Genomic DNA, 13,316 nt, shown 5'->3' with positions numbered 1-13,316 from the left:
ACCCCAACCCCAACCCCAACCCCACCCTTAACCTTTATTTTCTGGGTCTTGCCAAGCCCTAGAGCTGCTGTACCCTGATTCCAAAACACTGGAGTTCAAGGGACGGAAAGCATTGCAGCTGTGCAGCGATTTTCATCTGATGCAGTCAAGCTGTAGATTATTTGGCCTTCAATGGTTTGTGTAGTTACTGTTTTTGGTAACATGTTATTAGTAGGTGATGAAATCTGATAGTAATCGAAGCCCAACAACCACATTTTGTTCAGAGGATACTAACATTAGGAAAGGCTAATGTGGGTTCCTTCCGAAGTTAACGGACCCTGTGTTTCCTGATATGGAATTACTCATTTTCAACTTCCTGTTTGTATCTAGACTCAGGTAAGCAACGGACAACACCTTGTGTGGTTGCTGATCATTTGGAGTGATCTTATGAAGCTGCCGTATATCTACCTTTTTCCCGGAACGGAATTTTGTGCAGGGGGTTTATACCGGCGGTGGTCATGAGGTGTTTAGGTCATTCAGGGGCCAATTGGGATTTGGGATTAGGCCAATCCCATGACTTGGAACTCAAGTTATCGAAAATGTTGAGCAACAGATTGTACGATCTAACTGAAATTATCATTGGTAACCATATTTTACTCTGGTTGGGTATTGGCAACTCCAGGGGTGGCGTTTGAATGACCATACAATCATAGCAAAAAATGAGGACGAATAACAATACAACGATACCGGTTCTGGGGTGATACAGGGCCGGTGGGTCAGGTAATCAACCTGGATTGTCCAATCTTCCTTCGAGCGGTGATTTCTCCCTGATCCAACTGTTGATCGTGGAGAAGTTCTTGCGGAATTACTGGGCATGGAGAGGGTGGTCGTGAGTCGGCTTGATTTCTGGCTGGTTGTATATCAGCCTGGTTTACAATTAGTTGTTCTTCACTTCGGTGACAGAGGTCGTACGGTAGGTAACAGTAGGCACAAGCAATTTAACCGAAGGGATCAGCTATAGACATCCCCTTTGCCGTTGGATTAAGATATCAAGGGCAATCAAAAATCACCTTTTATTTATTTTTTGTTCTGATAGGTGGGGTGGAAGTAGGTAACAAAAAGAAAACTCAAACTTAAAATCTCTTGATGAGCATGTACAACAACTCACTAACTGTGCTAGGTAGCACCGTTAGTTGTTGAAATCACCTCTTCTCCAAACCATTTTCTAGGTATTTTTCAATCTTTTTTACCCCGCCCCCTTTTTTCATGATTCGTGCTATTTAATTGACCATTTTTAGTTTAGAGTTAATGTAGATGATGTCGCATGGTGGAGGCGATTTTCTCTACTTTCTTTTGATTAGAAAAAAAATGTAGATGTGTATTAATTTTTTTTTTTCCAATTTTGTATGAAGAAAACTCCTTTATTTATTTATTTTTTTTGCTCCATTCTTTTGATTAGAAAAAAGTGTAGATGTGTATTCATTTTTTTCTTTTCCAATTTTGTATGAAGAAAACTTTTTTTTTTTTTGGAGTGTTTAAGAAAAGTTAAAATGTTATGGGTGCATGGTTAGTAGGCCAATGGGAAAGCATGAGGGAGCATATTCAGTGCACGTTAAGGGGGTAGTGTGGTCTTTTCATATCCTACATTGTCTAGACGTTTTTTGCTCCAAACTGGTAGAGTTTTTTTCCCCAAATAATATATAAAGGATGCACTTGAGTTGAATATATGTTATCTACAAAAACCACGTTAACAAGGTTGAATAACAGCCTAGTGCAGATGGTGGGGGCACAAAAATCCCACGCTCACCTCCTGACCCTTATCTACTTTTCCTTTCTACTTGAAAAAAAAAAAAAAAGAGTTGGGTTTTGATAGATTTTCCACGAAAAAACCATCAAGAACACATTCAGTTGATTTTTTTAAATAAAAAATTTGAATATCCATATGAGAGTTTAGAATGTGTAGAATGATAAAATCTATAACTCTAATTTTTTTACTCTGCTGTATCAATAGATTTTTTTTTGTTAAAAAGAAACATGGAAAAATGGTCTATTGAATATGAAAGTTTCAATTTTTGTCAATAAATTTGAAAATTATAAAAATACTAAAAAAAAATAAGAATTCCAAAAATATGATTATAATGTTTTCAAATGTCAAATATCATGATTGGGAAAATTAATAATTTATTAAAAAAATTATAATTTTTATGTTTATTATTTCCATTTTGTAATAGAAAACTTATTTTGTGGGGAAATTATAAGATTTTATAAATTGTATGGCAAAAAGAACCCAGTTGGTCTGGCAAAGAGTTCCCCTCCCTTAATTGCATTATTTGTATAGATTAATTAAAAATTACAAATAGGGATAATAATAATTACTAACGAACTGAGATTTCTTCAAACTACGGCCACAGTTAGGGGGAAATTCCTTTACAGATGGCCATCATTTTTTTATTTTTTTTTCAGATTGCATTAGATGGAAGGGAAGAAATTGTCTTGGACTTATTAGACATCTAAAAAATAGGGAGGGTAATAATGACAGAGATCTGATAAATGTTTCCTTCATCAATGGTAAAAGAAAAATTATCTTACATTAAACAAGGGGAATTTTTCAGTATATCATATTATCATATTTGGTGGAAGAGAAATCAGAGGAAGTAGTCGCATTCCTCTTGCTGTCTGTAAATGTATAGAGTTCGAGATCAACCACAAGCTCATACCATCCATCCATTGTTGCTAGAGTCTCTCAAGAATAGAGATCAATCACTCCAGCTTGGGATCTTTCCCTTTTATATTTGACTCCCTCCACATTAGATGTTTCTTTCTTGTTTAATCTCTATCACCTGATGTTGCTTTGTGTATGCCCTTTAGGGTCAATGGCCAGCTTTGGGCTTTGCTATTGTTGCTGCTGATCGTAGCCCCTGGTTGGCGTCTTAGAGGGGCTTTCTTCCTCTCCTCTTTTTAATATATTTTGAGTTAACCAAAAAAATTAAAAGAGAAAAAAAGGAAAAAGAAAAAAATTAAAATTAAAATAAAATCAAGTAACTTGCATTTTTATAAAGTATAATCCCTGTTTGAATTCTCTTTCAAAGTCATAGACAAATACAATCACATTAAACTATATAGAGAAGTTCTTATAAAAAAAAAGTTAAAACTAATGAATCATGGATGTAAATAATCATACCTATAACTTTCTGGACATGCTGCTATACAAAATTAAGTACCCCTTTAACTATGCCCTTAACAACCATATAACTGAAAAAAGGGAGAGAGTTCCCCCAAAATGCAGCATAGGTAACAGCAGCGCGGGACTAATTGGAGTATGTATGAAAGCATTAACAACTGCGTTTTACAGGCAGGGCTGTCATTTTTCCATCTTGTGTCTGGCATAGGGGCTTTTTGCCTTTTGGGTATTTAAAAAAAAAAAAGAAAAAAAAAATGATAAATCTCCTATTCTTAAACCACTGGTGTACCTCAATCCCTTTATTAGAAACTCAACTTTCCCATGTCTGTTTCATAGAAGAGTGGTGTAGCTTGGTCTCCTCCTTCTCAAACTCTCCACTCCTGTAAATGCAGCCACCTTCGTCAATTGGTCCAAAACTGCAGCCCCAATTGCCTGATAGCCGTCTAGTCGGCGAGAAATACCGAGGAGGAACATGACCATGGCTTCTGCTTCCAAAATCACTCCGGCCAAGTGAGACCGCGGGAGGCGCAGCCCTTCCATGTCCACATCCATTTGAATACGGGCAATGTAGCCTTGGTGGAGGGTAGTGAGGGTGTGCATGTTGTTGCATTTGGTGACCATGGTGGTTTTCCTTTGCGAGGCTACTAAGACTAGGAGAGCTACTGACTCTATGGTAATTGTGTGGTATGATTCCATCAATTGTACTTCCTTCGGGGATAATGGATCTTGGTGATGATCCCGCCGACGAGATTGTCGGACGGTTAATACCACTAATGCTACTTCTTATGTTAAAACTAGGGCTACGTATAACGTTGAGTGCATCAATGTAACGTTGTTCGAGCACATTGTTCGCCATATGGTTGATGGTCGTTTGGTTTTTGGCTAGTAGAGGTGGGTGTGAAGGGAACAAGAAGGTACGAAGCCTCGGGGTACTGCCACCTTCGGATAATTGTGTCTCATGGCGATCATATTCGTGAAGCATGTGGTTGAGGTCTTCATCGCATGTTACAGAAACTAAGACATCCATGTCTTCCGGTATCAATTGGTACTTCAGTACTACTTCATCTTCAGCTATAGCAGCAAGCTTCTTCATTAGCTCTGCAACAAAGAAAAAGGGATCAAGTTTAATTTTGAATCATAATTCTCCTGCAGATTCTCCTCCACCCCACCAACAAAACTTGGCTGCTGCCTGGTGCAGGCAAGTAGCTGCAACCAATTCCCCGGTACCAGTAGGGGAGGTGAATTTTTTCACCTCTACCCTAAGATTGCATTCCCTTGGCCGTTATTATAGGATCACAGCCAACCAAGGCAATTTTTTTAGCATATCAATCTAATGCTGTGTTTGTATGCATTCTAGATTGCTAACACATTAGCAGAAATCACAGCAACCACAACTTAATTTCAAAAATGTCCACTATCCCATTTCAAACTTTTTAAGAATATTACTATGTTTTTATTTTTTTTAACCAAGGTGTTGGAGGCCAGCTTGTCGAGCAGCATCTCGATCTCCACTTAGATCATAGATGCATAGATGTGGAAACAAACTTAGGACCGTGTGGATAGAATTTGGGATTGTACGCCTAACCACACAATCCCAATTCACCCTAACCACCGGATGAAGACTCCAATCCTTACAAGAACCCTGGGCTTCCTTTCATTAACCGATGTGATTATCTTACTCTATAAGCTATCTCAACCGTCTAATCGGAATCAGGTCTAAACGGATTCAGGATGGCCCACTTTTAAGACCAAAAGGTGAATCGGTAGCCATGTGTAAGGTTAGACGAGTTGGTCAACAAAGTAGGACCACGGTTGATGTCTAACAGAACTGAACCGCCATGCACAGATTGTAGCATTGGTCATGTACTGAAACCACCACACGACGGCTTAAAATAGCATTCGCCGCCGCGGAGAAGCTAAATTGGAAAAGAAAAAGGGAAACTTGCCTGAGAAACCAATGTCACGAGGGCAGGCAACGACACGTGTCTCGCCGCCAACGTACTTGAGCTGGCCATCGTTAGGCCTGGGCATTATCTTTCCACCGTGGCTACACAAGAACTTCACGCGACTCTTCGGCGACACCGTCGCCACTTCCTCTCCGCCACCACCAACCGATGCCATCTCACTCCTCTCTCTTCCTCCTCCTCCGCCGCCGCCGCCGCCGCCGCCGCGCTGATTGATCGCCTCCACAAAATGCTGCTCAACCGATGATGAACTCACTAATTAGAAGCCGACCTTTCCTGATCGATAAATAAGGGATTACGATAGCCACCGTTTTGGAACTTAGAAGGTTATCAGCAATTAATATATCGGAAATCGAACCTCTCGAATTCCGATTTATCCTCCTCTTCTCCGTTGACAACCTGAAACCAAAACACGGAAAGAGAAATAAATCAAAATCAATTAAAATCATCTTAATTCATCAGAAAAATCTCAACATTGGAAGAAAAGACAAAAAAGAATCGGAGCTTTCTTCCGCATGAATCGATTCTCAAAAAGAAATCAACAGAGACAGAGGAGGAAAGAGAGGTTCTTTGATCGTAAAAGAAGATCTGAGAAGAAGAAGCTTAAGTCCATTGAGTTGTGTAGTTCATGTGAGTAGCTTCATTGATTGAGATGAGAAGGAGCAAATCTGGAGAAGATAGGGCATTATTACCTGTAGAAATTGGAGGAACGAAGAGAGAGTGTTGGAAAAAAAATCGAAAAGAAAGAAAAAAAAAACTTAAAATCACATTTTTTCATATTTTATTGGTTACGACTAAGAATAGAGAGGAGGAGGAGGAGGAGGAGGAGAAGGAACGGATGGGAAAGAAGAATTACAAATTTTTTAATCGATAATCCGGAAAACGAGGCTATTTGAACGACGGAGTTCTCCTTTTTCACGCCAACCACAGGTTTCCTCTCCCGCTCCACCACTGTGGGCTCTCTCTCTCTCTCTCCACTAATGTGAAATACCTAAAAACCAGAATAAGCCAAGGTTCTTAATTTTCTTCTCCTCCCCCTCTCCTTTTATAAGCGAAAATTAGGGCAAATATTTCATATCTGACATTTGAGCCTTCTGAAATGACAAAAGTGACCTCTACTTATGATGAATTGAAATTTCGTCTATTTTGAGTCTTCCCCGCTCAGCTTTTCTTTTTTTTTTTTTTTTTTTCTTTTAACACTAAACCACTATGTATTTTTTGTTCACCGCATCGGAGAGATCAATGCGTATCGGTCATTTTTACCATTTCATTTTTAGAAAAAAGTATAATTTTTTATTATTTTACCCTTGAAATGATATGAATAACCGATCCAGATTGATCAGGGATTGGTCTCAGTCGATACCGATACATCTAAACATGATATCAATACTTGAAACCATGAAACCTACTCTCACAATCTTTTTAAGTAATTGATTTTCTCTTTAAAACAATTAATATAACAATAAATATGAAAGAGGTGTTTTCGTGGAGAGAGCATAAAAAACCTAAATGCTTCATCTTGATATAGGAGCAGAAGCCAAAGAGAAGAAATAGGTCAGATTGTCATACACGTTATTGATATATGGCCGACAAGGCTTTCCTGTAATAGAGATGATAACCCTGTGAATACTATGAAAAGTTTTATACCCGTGAAGGAGATGTCATAAATGTTTAATATCTTCTAAAACTCGTGCTATAAGATGATCCCGAATAACCATTTCAATATCTCTTGTCTCGAACTCATGACATGACATCAACCACTTTCTCCACAAGTAGAGCCTTTACCAACTTGGCTATGATGGCAAAGAAAGCATGGTTTTGAGATCAAAGTTTGTTCATTTGAGAGTATTAGATATGTTTACTTGGAAAAGAAATAGACGAGAAATATGATTGAAAAATCATGTTTACTGAGATTGAATTGATAGAATGATTGATCGTATTTTGGTTCTGATTTTTTAAAATGAAGATTCATTTAGACATTCTAATCATTATTTTTCATCTTGGGTATGCTATGTCAAAATATTAATGACTTAGATTGTCTTAACTAAATTGAGAGTTGGTTCCATTTTCAATAGAAAGAAAAAATTTTGAGCGTTGGATGTGCTTATTTTGGGGGAAAAAAAGAGATAAGAACATGCAAGATTTGCTTATAAATATTATTTTATATTGTAAATTTCCATCTCAAAAGACCGATCTAATAAGAGGAAGTGTTCACAGGTATATGAGGAAAGGGATTTTCCTATTCAGAATCAATGTGAGACTAAAACGACTAACATATACAATTGAAAATATGTATTTTACGATTAGTGATCTAATTAATAGAATGATTTTTTTTTCAACTAATTGATTATTTATACAAACACTTCAATTGCTATTTCCTATTTGAAATGGTTGTATTTTTTTCCATCGCTTTAATCAAAATTTTGTTAATTAACACAATCATTGAGTAAGAGGCCTTGATAATCCAAGGATTAAAATGAGGGTTGAAATATATCAAATAAAAAAATTGCCTCATATATAGATTATTGATCTGTTAGGCCATTTCCTTAACAATTGATTGTCAAACAAGCATTCACCACTTTCATTTATCCGATCATATGAAAATTGATTCCAACAATAAGGGAAAGCTTGAGCATCTCCTATCTTCTTGAAAAACTCTCCTTTGCCCTTCGCATCCTAGTCTTTTCATTGGTTGAGCCACTAATTCCAGAAAAATTAATGGTATATGCCTAATCGTCTCCCCCAATAATAAATATCAACTTCTTGTTATCATTCTTTTGTTTGCAACACTTTGACATTAAGATCTTCTCCATTCTATCATTCAATTGAGAATTTTCCTACATTGATTAATCCAATGGTCGAAAGTAGTAATTTTATATATACTATTCAGATTTGATTTGTGTTTGAAACACATTTCCATTAGGCTCTATGATTTTATAACACAAACAAAAGGACTTACTAAGGGAGTGTCTAAATGATACCTTTATTTACTTATTTCTTGGTAATATAAATAACACCGTAATAGTTGGATTTAAGACTTGATTTTTTATTTTATTTTAATTTATTTTTTAATATGAAAATATGGAAGAGTTTCCGAAAATAAGTTGATAATGACATATTATTATGTTATTATAAAATGATTTATTATCATACACGTATGAAAAGATATTATTACCCTTGTAAAAAAAAAATTGTGTCCTGAGAATACGACTCACTATTCACTTTTAGAGAGAGAGAGAGAGGGAGAGAGAGACCTCCCTGGAATCAGATTCTCCGAATGTTAAGAACACTAAAATTATAAGCCACGTGTTAAAGAGTAACGTTTCTGTTGGTAGAGCTTGCAAAACAGCGTCCTCCATAGATTAAAGCTTTTTGTCCGAACATTAGACAATCAAATCATTTCTATCCAAAAAAAAAGTTAGGCCCTCAAATCATAAGCCACGTATTAAGGAGAAAACATTTCACGTTTCATGGGACCCACCACAAGTTACCCCCATGACATGGATTTGCAGTTACGTGACGCTCTCGTCCAGGCTGGCTGCATTCGCATTTGAGGACCCCACGGGCCACGCGATTTTGAGAGCTAAAATTGCAAAACATGCCTCCGAAATAATTCATCTTTTCCTTGTTGATGACATTTTCATTTTTTGTAGAGTCACTCAAGAAGATCTTTCAACAATTAAATGCATCTTAGATCTCTTCATTGATTTGTCCGATTTGATTATTAATTTTGATAAAAGTGGTTTAGCCTTCAGTTCCAATGTGAATGATTGTTCCAAAAAAGACCTGAGTAAAATTATTGAGATCAAAGAGATGATTAGCGACACAGGCTTTCTTGGAGCCAATTTGTTCCACTTTAGGAATAGATCGGGCCAATTCAATAAAATAATCGACTAAATAAAAAATAAGCTTGGACTCTGGGAAGCCATACATTTCTCTTTTGTTGAGAGAGGTATTCTACTACAATCATCATTAACTTCAATTCCTTCATATGTAATGTCATGCTTTTTCTTTCCAAAGAATATTTGCAGGAAATTGGATTAAATTTTTATGCATTTTTGGAATGGAGATAATGAAAAGACAACAAAAACACACCTCATCGGTTGGGATAAAACCTGTCAACCAAAACATTTGGGAGGACTCGGTTTTAGGAAAGTTGAAAGTCACAACAAAGCACTATTGCTAAAGTTGGGGTGAAGACTCATTTCCAATGGGAACAATAGTTGGGCTCAAATACTCAAAGCTAAACACTTTGCCAACATGTCAATTTTTGACCCAAGAACTCTCAAAGGTAGGGGCTCGCCATGCTCGAATGGTATCGTCAAAATACTCCCTCTCCTGAAAAGAATAGTGGTTCAGAAAAAAGGTAATGGCACTCATACTTTCTTCTTGTTTGATCCTTGGCTCCAATCTAATAACAACACCATTGAACAATCCAACTTTTTGGGTAGTAGTGATAATAGATTTTCAAACTCTGAGCTGGTCGGTAAGTTCATCAATAATAGTCAATGGAATCTGGAACTATTGAATGCTTCTTTCCCTAACTTTCTGTCTTATTCCATTGCTCAAATCCCTTTATCACATCAAGATGACAGTTGGTGATGCACCCTCTCAAAGGAGGGAACCTTCTCAACTAAATTAATTGCAAAGTTTCTTAGCAATAATGCACTAACGAACTTCCATGCATGTTCAAGCAGGTGTTATTGCTCATCTCCCTTCTCATGATGGTGGCAATTCTTCTGAAAAATCAATATTCATCCCAAGTTTAAGCGCTTCTTCTGAAGAGCAATCAATGACAGATTACCAACCAAAGATATCTTGTCAAAATGAGTGGATATTGATCCAATGTGTGGCTGGTGCCACTTCTAGCGGGAGACTCTCCATCACCTTTTGTTCGAGTGCAAATTAACAAGAATAATTTGGGCCTCGTGCCCACTAGGTTTTAGACCCAATCTTTTACCATGTGACTCTTTAAAAAATTTAGTTTCTCTTTGCCTTAACTCGAACATCATTCCCAAAAAGGACTTTATGTGGTTTTTTGCTGTTTTTATCATCACCTATCATTTCATATGGATCCACAGAAATAAAACTACCTTCTCTATGCTTAGACTAGAGGCCATCACTATCACTAAAAATATTGAGTTTTGGATTGCGCATGGCATTACTTGCAAACTTCCGGAAGCATAGGTGATCTCTAAACCAGATCTATGTTGCACATCTCCGGTCCACACACAAAGCACAAACTCGCTCTACATAACAAGCATTATCGATAAGAAAAACAATATATTTGCATGGTCTTTAGCTATTGTCTTACAAAATGAAGGTCTCTTATATGAGGCAAATTATGTATTGACAAGAAAGGATGGTAAGGCAGAGGCTCTAGGGCTTTTGCAGGGGCTAAAGAGGACTAAGGCGAATAAGTGGCTGACAAACACCGTATGGAGTGACGCGGAAATTTTCATGAAGATTTTCAACAATGAATTTGATAAACCCCTATCCTTATGGCCTAAAACTTTAATCGTACTAACTAATGAGTTGGATAGCTATAATAGTCATATTAGGTTTAGTACGTTAAAAGCTAGTAGTAGTATATTAGAATACTTAAAGATGTTGGCTTATGAGGCTCTGTCTGGTAGGAAACCTATATTCAGAACAAACTTGGAATGTAATAATGATATATAATATTGTCTCTTTTTGTTGTTTTGGCCAAAAAAAAAAAAAAAGATGAATCACTTGACTAGAGGACTTCTGATGGTAACCCTTGAGTTTCAATCTAAATGTTCTTCTACCCACATTATTAAAATAAATATCGGGGAGTTTTTTTTTTGGAGTCCAAGACTAACACTTGGGTCAGACAAGAGACCCACAAGGGGTTACTAGGCCATACTTTTTATCAACTAGTAATCTACTTACTATTATATCAAGAAAGATGAGGGGAGGAGGAGAAAGGAGCGTCAATCCTTGACCTTCTTTAGATTTATATTAGACCCAACTATCTACCTATCTACCACTGATCATGGCTTGTTATATGAATATTATAATGACAGAAAATTTTCCTCCATAAATTTATGGGGTGATATTGTTCATACTTAAGGGCCAGAAATGTTACTACACAATCAAGAGTTCAATTACTTCATTTTCATAATTGTTCTTTGTCTTATTTGGTCTATATCATATGATTATAGTGTCAAAATAACCTTTACATACCTGGTTCCATTGAGGATATATATTTTTTTTTATAAATATGTAATGGGAATAAGTTTTGCTGGAAGTTTTTCGATCAAATCAATTATTAGAGTATTTAATTTTGTTCTTGTTTGCGTGATATCAATGGGTTTTGTTTGGTTGTAGCGTAGTTGGTGAGCAACGAACTTGGTGCGAGTCGTAAACTCGGACGTCTTAAGTTCTACTCCCACTAGGCACACCTTGGGCCACTCATACGGAGGGTGTTTAGTGCTCTTCACTGCTTTCAATGAAATTTGAATGATTTTCATTCAACCTCAGTATGACCTGATCCATGTGGTTGTGGGGTCAGTATAGACCTATAGGACTCGACTTGGATACCCGTCGTTAGCAAAAAAAAGGTTAAGTTTCAATATATTTTTTTCCAAAAAAAAAAAAATTATATTCTTTTTCATGGTAGGGATAATATTGGACATATGGTCGTGATGGAATGTGTTTTTAAGAAGGAAGATTCTAGACATAAGTATAAGTGCATATATGTGTATAAATTGAACTTAACCGCATGGGAATTCTGAATGAATGCTGTCACTTAGAGTGAAACAGGATTCTCCCAATAGGGTAAGTTGTATAGGTAAGGATTGAGGCATTTCAATTCACATTATATGAGTTGTAAGGGAAGCTTATAATATGAATAACTATTGAATTATGTTTGTTCACCATTCAATGATTTTAGGACAAAATTTTGTTTCACTTATAGCTGAATGATGAGATGGTCCAGATGTGACCCCCCACCTCTTCACATTCCTCTCTCCCCCACCCCCCGGCCCGTGTTGTTGATTTCCATTTATTGGGGCCTCACGAAAACTCAGTCCATGAATTTAATCATGCATTCAAATGTACACTTGTACATGTTTATGGATTGACCAATAACAAACGGTCGATCGCTTCTGATATGTATTCCAGTCTGGTTTTGCACGTGAGAGAGAGAGAGAGAGAGAGAGAGAGAGAGAGAGAGAGAGAGAGAGAGAGAGAGAGAGGTTAGGTGTGGCAGGATTGCAAGATTAATGGGGGTGGGGACGGGGCGCAAGGTGGGTAACGGCAGGAAGTGTCGTTGGTTTAATATTGCATATAAATAGATAAGGGCAAAATTGAAAATAAAAATAATCTTGGTTTATTAAATTAGGGAAGAAAGAAGGCTACTGCCATTATGTGTCATAGTGATTAGTATATGTCTATGCCTAGACACAATTGAGGGTAAAAAGCTTGACTAAACTGCACCACACTAAAGATGTTATTGTGTATCCTTACGATAGTTCATGTACTAACGTATGAGGTTGTGTTCTATTACTTAATTAATGTTATCTTAGTTTAGGTATTCCGTCCAAACATGATATGTGAAAGATAGAATGCTTTTACCGCGATTTCTCTAAACGATAGATACCCCATCATTAATTTACCTTTTTATAATTCAAACACAAGTATCATTATGGACAATTTTAATTTTATGATTGAAAATTGGGAGCTAACATAATAAGTAATCCCACTAGAATTGAAATAAATTAATCACAATTTGGTCCACAGGTTGGGTTGGAATGTGGTGTTGCGGTCACGTGTCGTTAATTCCATCTGTTATAAAAGTGGGTTATTTGGGTATTTCCATAATGGGAAAAGGGTTTCGTTATATATTTGTAATGAGATTACTTTCTCTGTAAACAAGTTGAGAGAAATTTGTGAACGAGCTTTATAACCATATTCTCTATTGATAGTAAAACAAAATTTCATCTCATTGTGAAAAATAGACACAACTAATCAAGCCATGTAAATCTATGTATATTATATGATTATTTAATTTTCTTATTTTTGACATGTTTTAAGATTGCGTTTCTACAGTTGATTCATAAACCAACGCTGCCATCATATAGTCATCCAATCCCCTTATACAGTGGGAAAATAATCCTCTGTTTTTCTCATCCCTGTTTTTCCTTGTTTTGCTACCTGCAGAATGCGAC

The 13,316-nt window shown here is 36.6% G+C and overlaps 1 protein-coding gene across 5 annotated transcripts; it reads right to left on the bottom strand.

The window, feature by feature from the left end:
- Positions 1–3,002: 3,002 nt before the first annotated feature.
- On the bottom strand, positions 3,003–6,127 carry LOC122081425. Of its 5 annotated transcripts, none has more exons than XM_042648561.1 (4): positions 5,981–6,127; positions 5,483–5,816; positions 5,107–5,400; positions 3,003–4,258 (listed from the first exon to the last, which is right to left on the bottom strand). In XM_042648561.1, exons 3-4 carry the CDS (start codon positions 5,279–5,281, stop codon positions 3,471–3,473), a joined length of 963 nt encoding a protein of 320 aa, XP_042504495.1. In that variant the 5' UTR covers positions 5,282–5,400; positions 5,483–5,816; positions 5,981–6,127; the 3' UTR covers positions 3,003–3,470. The 5 variants fall into 5 exon arrangements, with proteins under 5 accessions (XP_042504495.1, XP_042504496.1, XP_042504497.1 ...); XM_042648562.1 differs by having other exon boundaries at positions 5,107–5,356; XM_042648563.1 differs by having other exon boundaries at positions 5,107–5,356; positions 5,483–5,523.
- Positions 6,128–13,316: the final 7,189 nt, after the last annotated feature.

Source organism: Macadamia integrifolia, chromosome 6 (assembly GCF_013358625.1).
Source record: "Macadamia integrifolia cultivar HAES 741 chromosome 6, SCU_Mint_v3, whole genome shotgun sequence".
NCBI classification, from domain to species: domain Eukaryota; kingdom Viridiplantae; phylum Streptophyta; class Magnoliopsida; order Proteales; family Proteaceae; genus Macadamia; species Macadamia integrifolia.
This window is presented reverse-complemented; position numbering and strand designations above follow the sequence as displayed.